This window comes from Alligator sinensis, unplaced genomic scaffold (assembly GCF_000455745.1).
Source record: "Alligator sinensis unplaced genomic scaffold, ASM45574v1 scaffold215_1, whole genome shotgun sequence".
Taxonomy (NCBI): domain Eukaryota; kingdom Metazoa; phylum Chordata; order Crocodylia; family Alligatoridae; genus Alligator; species Alligator sinensis.
Genome location: NW_005842259.1, coordinates 983,180 through 994,497, shown reverse-complemented (window position 1 = coordinate 994,497; position 11,318 = coordinate 983,180). Strand labels below are relative to the sequence as shown.

At 46.7% G+C, this 11,318-nt stretch overlaps 1 protein-coding gene across 3 annotated transcripts in view; it reads left to right on the top strand.

Annotated features, from left to right (window-relative positions):
- Positions 1-11,318, top strand: part of EP300 (E1A binding protein p300) — a 62,014-nt gene that overhangs the window by 14,654 nt on the left and 36,042 nt on the right. For all 3 annotated transcript variants that reach the window (XM_025208912.1, XM_025208911.1, XM_025208910.1), the window contains exons 6-9: positions 5,059-5,152; positions 5,917-6,054; positions 6,908-7,025; positions 7,632-7,806. In XM_025208912.1, the coding sequence (XP_025064697.1) occupies positions 5,059-5,152; positions 5,917-6,054; positions 6,908-7,025; positions 7,632-7,806 (525 nt within the window). The remainder of the gene's footprint in view (positions 1-5,058; positions 5,153-5,916; positions 6,055-6,907; positions 7,026-7,631; positions 7,807-11,318) is intronic.

The window sequence follows — 11,318 nt, the reverse complement described above, 5'->3', positions numbered from 1 at the left end:
CTGTTCACTTGTTATCACTAAAAGAACAGGTGTGCTTATTTAACTTAAAGGCAACTACAAAATGCAGAAGAAATATTTATTGTATGAAGAAACTCTGTTAGGTAAAAGACAGCACAAGAACAATTTTGTGGAAAAAAGATCTGATGCTTGAGAGCCATGTAACTCAACTCAGTGGAGCCCTTGATAATTCTCTTTTTCTAGTCCTCCTCTCTTTACTGACTTCTCCAAATTCCATATTTGGAAGTACCCAGTGAAGGATATTTTTGAGCCAGATGATTGTAGTACATTTCAAAATGACATTATGCATATGGTTTAAGAGTAATATGTACATCCATGCTAGAAGAAACATTACAAAGCTTTAATCTTTAGGGTGCAGATTGATTCCCAGCTGAAATTTGGAGGGGAAAATATTTCCTTCTGTGCTATAGTATTCCATAATTAGAGGAAGAAGAAACCCAATCCTCCCCCCCCCCCCAAAAGCACTGGCCTTTCTTAGACAAGGTGTCAAGGGATGAATGTAGATGGACAATATCACTCTGTGTATGGCAGTTGCTATCCCCGACTCCTGTTTCTGAGCTGTCTTTATCTTGGTGAAATTCCATGGAAATGTAGCTTATCTAATTGCAAAGTTCTAGTGCCCTGACTATTTTATACACACCCCATTGCATAAATTAGTAGGGGAAAATAAATACAGAAGGACTTAAACATATATGGAGAACACAAAATTCCCACAATTAGACTTGGAACTAGCCATCTTCTGAAAGGTCACTTTTGACGTCTAGAATAAACTGACACTTTCTTGACAGCTTGGGCACAATGATTTAGTTTTTTATTAGTATTTCAGAGGTGTTGGGATAACAAACTGAAAGGATGTGATTATGTAAGTCTTTTGGTTGAGGGGCAGACTAGGTAGAGAAGCCTTCTGCAGTAGCATTACTCATTAGCAGGTGTATACTGTGACAAGAAAGATCTTGCAGTCCTTTCCAGGGTATAGCATCTGCCTCCTTCCCCTTACATCAGTAGTTTTCAACCTATGGTCCATGGACCCCTGGGGGTCCACAGACTAGGTCTGAAGGGTCTGCAAAAAACTACTATGATCAATCAGAAGTATGTGAATACCCATACTTACAATTCAAAGGAGCCTGCACCTTCATTCAAAATTTTTTCAGGGTCTGCAAATGAAAAAGATTGAAAAACGCTGCCTTTCACCAAAACCTACTTAAAGGAGAGTCTACTGTCTAGTGACACTTAAAATTCATCTTGGCTGTTGACAGACATTAAAAAAACAAACAAACCTGCACTTTGCTTTACCAGAAGCAGCAGCTCGTTAGTTCAGCTGGGCTCTACAGCATCTGTATAGATTGGGTGCTTTAGTATAGGGCTGTGCGAAGCTTCAGGTGGTGATGCAGTTTGGAGGATATACGGCTCGATTCAGTGGCCAAGTCTCCAAATAGAATCGGGACCGGTTTAAAGGTCCAATTCAATTCAAAGCTCTCCGAATCTTCGGCAAAGATTCGGAGAGCTTTTATCATTTGCTGTAGCCACTCCAAGCTGGTAAGTACTAGGGACGGGGGAGAGGGGGCTGAGGGAGGGGACCACAGGGGAACCCCTGCCGGCCCCAGCTCCTGGTACTTTAAAGAAAAGCCCTGGTGCTCACTGGGTGCTGCCGGGCAGGGGGCGATCCCCACTGCCCCATGCTGCATGGGCCCCCCGGGCTGCCCCGCCTGCTGGGACTACTCTGGCCCTTTAAGAAAAAAAGAAAAGCCCCGGGACTCGTTGCTCCTGGTGCAGCCTTGGGGCGTTGGGGGGCTCGTGCACAGTCCCCCACATAGCACAGGGCAGCAGGGATTGCCCCTGCCAGCAGGAGCGGTGAGTCCCAGGGTTTCTTCAGGGTTTGTTTTGTTTTGTTTTGTTTTTTAAGGTCCAGAGCTGGCCCGTGTGGGGCACCCAAGGGGAAAGGAGGGTGGATTCGGGGGCTCATGCAGATTGCCCCCTGCCCGGCAGCACCTGCGGAGCCAGGGCTTTTTTTCCCCCCCCAAGTGCTGGGAGCTGGGTTGGACCGAGCAGCCATTGCTGGGCTGGGAGAGGGGCAGGGGATGGGCCTGGCTGATTCGGAGATTTGGCTGCTGCCGAATCTCCAAATCAGATATGACCGAATCAAATCAGGACAGTGATTTGAATCACCGAATTGAATACTAGCCGCTCCGCACAGGCCTACTTCAGTGGGCACTTTGGCACTTTTATCTAAAGCTGATTCAATCAGCGATTATATAAAAGCGCCAAAAAATCCCTACTAAAGCGCCCAATCTATACAGACGTTGGGTGAGCTGGGTCCATCTGGCATGATGCCTCTTCTGGGCTCAGCACGGGGGCACACTTAGTTTAAAGTAAAGCGCCTTTTTTTTTTAATGCCTGTAAAGCAGCCCTTGTTCCTGAAGGAAATTACTTTCAGCTGAAACCTTGGCAATTTTTTGACATAGCTTAGTATTGTATTGCCAGAGAGCCCTTGAAATATTTTGAAGCAGTCCTTCTGTTAGAACTGATAAAGGAAATATTGAAGCCATTTTCCACTCTTTGGTGGCTTCAGTTGTCCAGCTGTTGTTCCAACCATGGCCCACAGGCCTTAGACATTGATATTATATGTGAAGTTTAAACTACTTATAATTACTGCTACAGAGTGCTTCAATGTGTAGGTAATGTTAAATGAAACAAACCTATTTCAGGGCTTAGTTTCAAGGGAGTTGGTGTGACAGTGGAAAAACATGGTATGTTTTTATTAGCTGGTGTACTTTCTGGAACTAGTGGATTTTTCAGAAGTTAATCGCGAAATGTCACAAGGTGAATCTTAAATGTATATAAGAAAAGCACTGCCACTTAATTCATCTCCCTGCTTTAGTGTTGGTTCTTTCCATTCAGTATGTTTTCTGGGATTTGCCTAATTTTAAACTGAAGAGGAAGAGGTCTTGGCATATGTCTTACTGGGAAACCATCCCAAGAGTAGGTGTGATATAAAAGGCACAGAGAAAGTAAAGACAAAACAAGGAGTCAGTATGACAGTGTAGGAGGAATGGATTTAAACTCTTAAAGTGAGGCGCTTGAGTTGTGTGTAATAATAAAGTGGCTCTCAACCAGGATGCTGTGCACCCCAGGTTGCCATTAGATCTTTTTGAGTCTGTGGAAGCAGTGCAGTAGCTTGGAGATGAGCTTTAAGATGCTGTTATTCCCGATCGGGCAGGCACCTGTGTGTCAGGGCTGGAAATACATGTCTGTAGCGTGTCCAGGAGCAGCAGAGCAGGGAGTTCCATGGACAATAACAGTGGCAACAGCAGCTAATATAGGTAATGAGTGGCCAGGGCTCAGTGGGTCTAGACTGCTTCCTCCCTCACATCCTAGTGTAGCAGCCAATACAGCAGTCTCAAAAGGATCTCTCGGATGCTGCTGCAAGCAATGGACTGGTTAAAGCCTGGCTGGCTGGCAGTGGAGGGCAAAGCAGAGGGCTCTGATTGCAGAATAGGGAGTATGTACACCATCTTTCATGGGCAAGGGAAGGGAGCTTTGTCTGAAGGAGCAGGGCCCTGTGTGCCCATGCTACGAAAGGGCTCTGCTCGTGTGTGTGCATGCAAGGGAAAGTACATGCTTGTGCAGGTGCACAGTAATAAATAATTTAGTCTGGAAGGGGGTGCCACTAAATTCCAGAAAGTTTTATGGAAAGTCCATCAAGTATTTAAAGAAAGAAAGAAAGAAAGAAAAAGTTGAGAACCACTGGTGTAATCGGTACAAAAAAGGGAGAGAATTGTTTTTCACTCTTACCCCCTGATCTTCACTGCATTGATGGGGGTGAGGGGCAGGAGGAATAGCAAAAAAGGGGGTTATAATAGCTGAACCTGGGAAGCATCAATATATGGGCTTGCTTGATGGTAGGGACAGAGGAGGGTGAACCTTTGGTGGGGAGGTTGAAGGAAAATAAAGTTGGGGCTCTGCAGTCAGAGGCAAACACTTGTGCCTGGTTGTGAAGGAGACTAGTTTTGCAAAGGAACTTGTGGACCACATGCTTCAGAGGTTGGGCTCCTTACGTTGATCTTTTTTTGTCCCTTCCCCATCCCCCGTCCCAGTTTCTGGAAACATTCCTTAGCTTGAGCTCACTTTAGTGAGTTGTCAATATACAGAGCATGTTCCTCCCCCAAAAGTCCTAGTTACAATGGGTTGTCTGGGGGCCCTCTATCAGTCATCTTTTTACCTGTTAACAGTATATGCTTTGCACACATGGATTATGCCTTTTCTTTGTGGGAAGGAAACCAAGCAGCTGCCAGCCATTTCATTACTCTGCTCCATAGGCCCCAAGTTGAGGAAGACAGAGCAGTCTTCTAACAGTCAATCTGTTGTCCTAACAATGCCAGTCAAGTTTGTGCAACATATTCTTCCACCTGCTGAGCACTGACACTGAGAATTGTATGCAGGCTGTGCCTCCTCTAATGTCACTCCAAAACTGATTTGCACAGTTTCATCTGGCAGGAAAGGAAATCTATTCAAGTATATAGGCTTGAGTTATAATTGTGAATGGAGAAACAAGGAAGTAAACAAAAACCATATTGGTTGCTGCTGCATTAAAATTCCAGGCAAATTGTAAAAGTGTCACTACTGTCTAGTGTGGGGGTGTTGAACATATGGCCTATGGGCCAAAGGAACCCTGTGATCCGGTCTGTGCAGTGCCCAGACTGAGCTCTGTACCCCAGGCACTGCACACAACACAGGTAGCTGGCATATGGGGCATGTGCTGCATGCTGTGGCCCTCTGCACCAGCTCTGTACGCCAGCTGTGGCACAGCCCAATCCAGCTCACAGGCTAGCCCAGTAACTCTCATCTGGCCCACTCCAGGTCTAATGGAAAATATTCTGTATTAAATAGGGGTAATGTTTGAAAGCCACAGTATTACGTATGGATAGTTCTGAAGAGCTCTGAATGTATTTTTGTTGACTGTATGCTGAGAAGAGGATTTAGTACAGTTTTAGTGTTGTGATAAATCATTCATTTTAAGATTACCTTTTTATTGCCATTTAGGTGCAAATCCCATGGGAGTGAATGGAGGTGTGGGGGTTCAAACCCCTAATCTACTACCTGACTCAATGTTGCATTCAACCATGAATTCCCAAAAGTAAGTTAATTTGTCCCTTAATCCAGAAGAATAACTCTGTTCAGTTGAAAATGCCTGTTAGTTCTAAAATAGGGATTCCAGCTCCCCTGTTGAGCAGTTTATCTGATCTTTGTAATTAGGATTGGAAAATATATCCTTGGGTTTGAGGGTGTTTTTGGTAAGTGGAGAGTATTACTGAAATTGTTTTTATATTCCTGGACTCCAGTTTGAGCTTGTTAAAGGTTTCTTCATTGCCCAATGAAGTAGATTTCATAGGTGGCAAGGGTTAATCTGGATCAGTGTTTGGGCAGACCTCAAGGAAAATGCAGAAGCAGTATGGTGATACATTGCACCTCTATAATTTACCATGCTATAGGCCTATGAGGCACTGTTGCCCTATCTTTCTGGGATACAGCATTATTGATTTGTAACTTCCAAGTCTATACTCTTTTTGCAAAAGGAATGGAGTAGTAGATTCTAATGTTGTCCAGGTTCCATTTGGCTACTATAACTTGCTTGGTTTTCTGTTGGATTTAATAGCTTTAATATTCTGAATTGTTGTGTAGGGCTGTTATGTGCTGTCAAACAGCCATCTTGCATCACCCCAGAGGTGACTGCATTTCATTGATCAATGAAGTGATTACTGCTCAGTTTGGGAATTAGTAAAAGAACAAGTGACTGCTTCATCATCCTTCAGTATAAAATTAGGGTATCAATGTGAAGTCACAAATCAAATCTAACATTATTTTTTTTTCCCTTCAACAAATTTTTATTTTGTTTTCAAGTCCCATAATGAGCGAGAGCGCCAGTGTTGCCAGTTTGGGGGCTATGCCAACAGCAGCACAACCATCCAACACTGGAATTCGAAAACAGTGGCATGAAGATATAACTCAGGACCTTCGAAATCATCTTGTTCATAAACTGTGAGTATCCAAAACAAGTTCATGTTGAGGAGTTAAAAGGTGCTGGTAGTTTTCTAAAATTAAGTACATCCAGCTCCTTAGATTTACAAAGAACCTTGAATAGAACTTCTTTAAAAAGTTCTGTCTGGTGCCTGTGGGTGTCTATACATGAGCAGCAAGGCTGCTCCAATGCGCTGTAATTATGTCTCGGAGCAGACTCGATTTAAGTCTGCTGGAACTTGGTAATTACCGCATTCCAGCAGACTCCAGTGTCTTGTGCATCAGTGTCCCCGCACTTAAAAATGGCGGCAGGGGCACTTCAACTTAAGTTCGTTGAACAAGCTTTAGTTAAAGCAACTCTGCTGCTATTTTTAAGCTTGGGAACACTGGTACATGAGATGCTTCCTCTCCCCCACTTACCCCCACTCCTGGAGCATGTGTATAAATGCCCTGTGAGACCAGGCTTAGAGAAGCTATGAAATCTGGGTAGCTTGTACATTTATCAAAAGCAAAAGGCTTTTCCAAGGTTGGACAATGAGCGTAGATTTTGGATGTGTCAGTAGTAAGAAGGAATAATTCCAACAGATGCAGTTATTTCCTCTTATTTATATTGTTTTTTAAAGTTGTCAGCTGCTTTAGTTCTGTTCCTGTTGTATCTAATATATCCCACTCTCTATTCCCAGTGGTAATGTTGGGAGAGAAATGGGATATAGAGCCCACTAAATTTATCACTCCTTATTCCTAAAACACTGTGCAAGAAACTCAGATTCTTTTGAAATGGTCTAAAATCTCCTAACTGATCAGTTCACTTACTTAGGTTCAAGGGGTTCATTTCTTTTTTTCATCTGTTTGCCTGGGTTTTTCCCTTTTTCAGAGTTCAAGCCATATTTCCTACTCCTGACCCTGCAGCATTAAAAGACAGGCGCATGGAGAACCTGGTAGCATATGCTCGAAAAGTGGAAGGAGATATGTATGAATCGGCAAATAGCAGGGTAAGTTGCAATTTCCTTTCTTGCTAGCATGGGCTGATGTATGGACAGTAGACAGTTGACAGTATTCATGGAGTCAATCTTGAACATGCCTCAGTAGACTACAGAAATGAAGCAGTGGTTGTGGAGTGATGTAGAAGTTTTAGCTGGGACAAGTCGGGTCCCAAAAATGAATAATATGCCATGGAACTTTTTGAAAAGGGTGGCAGCCATCCATACTGCTTAGCTTTCAAGTTTTGCTTTTTTTTCTTAAGCATGTACATTTCCTTTTCTTTTATCCTCCTTGGGCCATGTTTGGGATTTCTGAGTTTCTCCCAAATGTACTGTAAAATCAGTGCTTACTCTTCACTGTGGCATCTATCAAAGAAACACTCAGTGTCAGCAAAGGAATCTCCAGAGGATATCCCAGCCACCTTACAGTTGCCAGAAATACTCTGAATTATGCCCACGTAACCCTCAGGAAAGATTGTTGCTCAAAATGCTGCAAGAAAATAAAAGGCTTAACCATAGTGCATATGGAGAAAGTCCTTTTTCCCATCCTATATTTGATCAGTTTTAATCTGTCAGCTTCACTTATTGCATGTCTCCTGTCTCATGTTCCCCCAACAGGCAGAGTACTATCACTTGCTAGCTGAGAAGATATATAAAATCCAGAAGGAATTAGAGGAAAAGCGGAGGACCAGACTGCAGAAGCAAAGCATGATACCAAATGCACCAGGCATGCCTCAAGCTCCCATGAATCAAGGGCCTAATATGGGGCAGCCACAGCCAGGGATGTCTGCAAGTAAGGACAGTTGGGTTAGTTAAATGGGATTACCTGGTGCAGTGATATTTATCATTGACCAAAATCCATATCCCCTTTGTTTTACAGCTCATCTTATAGTTGCTAAATGCATGATTTTTTTAGTAGAACTCAAAACAGTTTTTTCTTTTTAGTGTATGGCCAAATGGTGTTCTCATGGCTGCTTATTTGCTGTTCATTGTTTTGTAAAATCTCATACTCACTTGCATTGAGTTGGTGAACAGAGTCTGGTATCCTGACGCAAATTTGAAAACCAAGAATTCAGCTTTGGTCACTGGCATGTGCAGGTTCTCAGTTAATAGCATGTGCTTTATGTTGCTTCTAGTGAAAGTCCTAGACCAATGGTACCTTTTTGTCTAGTGGGCTGTATGGGTAGTGTCTGGTCCCATTGGCCCAGATCCAGCTGGTGGACTCAATTTGGTGGCCAGAGCAGGTGTGATGAGGGGGCCCCATCTGGCTACATCAGAGAGACAGGGGACAGCCCTGCCTTAATCTTGCTGTGCCAGGGAAGGGGACTTGGCCTGGCCCTGCAGAGGGTGAGGGGACATTAATCAAGGCCAGGAGATGGGTGTGTCCTCACCCCACTGGGGGAAATGGCATAGCCTGGCTCCAGCCTGACTGGGAGAAGGAAAAAGGGCATGGCCCAGACCCATGGGGGAAGGAGGAGATATAGGCCAGCTCCAAACCAGCTGCACAGATGGAGGGGGCATGGTGCAGCCTCAGCCCAGCTGCATAGAGTGAAGTGGACATGGCCCAGCCCCAATCTAATCGTGTGGGGGTATAGTTGCAGCCTAATTCTGATCTACCACATGGGGCTTGGGATTTTGGGAGCAGGGACAGGTGGTAGTATTAAATGCCACTGCTCCCCTGCTGCCAAATTTCCCAACCTGTGGGAAGTCCCAGAGGCTGAATTCCCAGGCTCTGTGGGCCGTCCTAGACCATGTGCAGCTTTAAAAAGAGAATGTGATTAGTACTCAGTTTAGAGGCCATGCTGTACTTGTTTCCCTTTGCCTGTGAATTTGCATTATGTACTAGAGGCAGCTTCTAGGAGGCTCTTTTTAAAGGTGGTCCTGAAGTATAGGGAGTATAGCTGTAATACTAACCTAGGGATAACATGCTGAGATGAGCCTGATGAGAGTTGCATTAGAGAGAGAGAGATGCTCATCTCTTGAATTTTAAAAATTAACAGTAATGGATTTGGGAAATCAACTTTAGACGTGCAGTGAGACTCTGTATTTATATTGTATGCTACCAGGATTGGTGGGTTAGATGTCCTCCATACTTTTGAAGTCTAAATCTCAGCTTATTCCATTTCTCTCTAGCAACTACCCCCTCCTGTTACTCAGAATGAGCCCCTATGGCCCCTCTACACATGACAGGTATTGCACAATTAACTGGTTAATTTCACAATTACCTGGAGACCAGCTACATATGTGAAGTAGCTGTCACACAATAAAAAGCTCTGACTAGCTATGATGTTAGTACACAGTTTCAAGTTCTATCCTTATACCTGGCTGCTGTCGAGCTTTAATTTGCGCATGTAGCAGTGTCTACTCTGCGGCTGGGAGCCCCTCCCAGCAGCATGGGTGCACCATGCCCAGGGTAAAACCCACAAGGCCTAGGGATTGAGGCAGCCTCATACCCAGGTGATGGGGGTTTCCTGCACCCTGAGTCCTAGGGATCGTGTTAGACGCAATCCTCCAGCCCTGGAAGTTCTCATGCACTCACAGGGCAGGGAGATCATCCTTTGTTGATCCTCCAGCCCCAAGGGTCAGTGCGATGCCCTCACGGCTGGGAGTCCCTCAGCTGGGGTGCATGGGGTTTCCAGGCACGGGAGCTTGGTGTTTTTTGGTACAGAGGGAACCTGGGATCAGCATCCCCCCTGCACCAGCAATAATGCGGGATTATGTGAATTGTGCGTTAGATCCCAACATGCCTTTACCTGCATGTGTGGAAGGGGCCTCGATGTTGTGTTCTGGTGTTTGCAGCCTGGCAGCTTCAAGAAAAGTGCCAGGACCAGAACATTGACCTTGCGTTCGTTGACCTGACCAAAGCCTTCGATGCAGTGAACTGTGAAGGCCTCTGGGAAGTCATGAAGTAAGGATGTCCCAGGAAATTCATCAGTATGGTTCGACAGTTCCGTGACGGCAAGATGGCACGTGTCCTTGCGAATGGCGAATGCTCTGACCCCTCTCTGGTCACAAATGGTGTCAAGCAGGGTTGTGTGCTTGCACCTTCCCTCTTCAGTATGGTATTCTCTGCCATGCTGTCAGATGTCTTCCAAAATGATGACCAGGGATTCTGGTTTTCTCTGATTAAAAATCGCAAATTCTGTGATTTAAAAACCCGAAATACTGACACCCACCCCAGCAGGTAAGCGTGTGTGGGGGGAAGGGGCTGGGTAGGGCAGGGGAAAGGGAAGGTGCTGGGGCAGTAGATCAAGAAATGGGGGAGTGTGCCCCTGTGCCCACTCCCAGGAGCAGGGCCAGGGGGTAAGGGTGGGGTTGCCACTCTGAGAGCCACACACGTTGTAGCCGGCCTGATGGGGTTTGCACATGGAGGCCACCACCACAACTGTGCCACTGTACCCTGCACCACCATCCCATGGCCACCCGCACGGCTTTATGGGCAAGTAGCACAGGGCACAGCAACGCGGTGGCAACCACCGTGTGCGGGCCACGTACATGCCACCCAGCCAGGGGGTGGAAAGGGGGACTTACATGTAGCGGCTGCCACTGTACCACTGCTTATGCCTTGCAACCAGCTGCACGGCTCCGCAGCAGTGCGAGGTGCTGGTGGCTACATGCTGGCTGGGGGGGGCTGTGCGGGCAAGCGCTGCCACCACAGAGCCATGCCCTTTGCTCCTGAATCCTAGAGGTAAGTGGGGTTTGGGGGCTGGGGAACAGGGCTGGGGAAGATGGTTGGGGGCTGAGGGATTGTGTGGGTGCTGCCGGCCCCAGGTGGCACGCTGCAGCTGGGAGCAGGGCCAGGGGGTGAGGGCAGGGGTGCCCCTGTACGGGAGGCTTCGTAGGCAAGCAACGTGGGGCGCAGTGTGGTGGTGCCTGCCATGTGCAGGCCACGCACATGCTGCCTGTCCGGCTGCCTGGGGGAGGGGGGAGGCTTGCATGTGGCCGGCTGCACAGCTCCATGGCCAGCTCTGCAGCGGTGGTGAGGGATGGTGGCTGGGGGAGGGAGGAGGGGGGCTTGCATGTTGCCACTTACCTGTAGGGCTGTGCCAGCGGTGATGGTTGCTACCTACGAAACCTCCCCTTGTCTCTGTGCAGCCGGCTGCAGGGCAGCAGTGTGGTGGTGGCCATGGCTGCCACATGGCACAGGGTGGTGGTGGGGATGGCTGCGTGCTGCCTGGCTGCCACCACAGAGCCACTGCAGCCAGCTGCACAGCTCCGGGCATGGCCCCGTGGTGGGATGGGGAGGTTTTGTAGGCAGTGTCTGTCACTGCTGGCATGGCTCCATAGGTAACCGGCAGCGGCTGC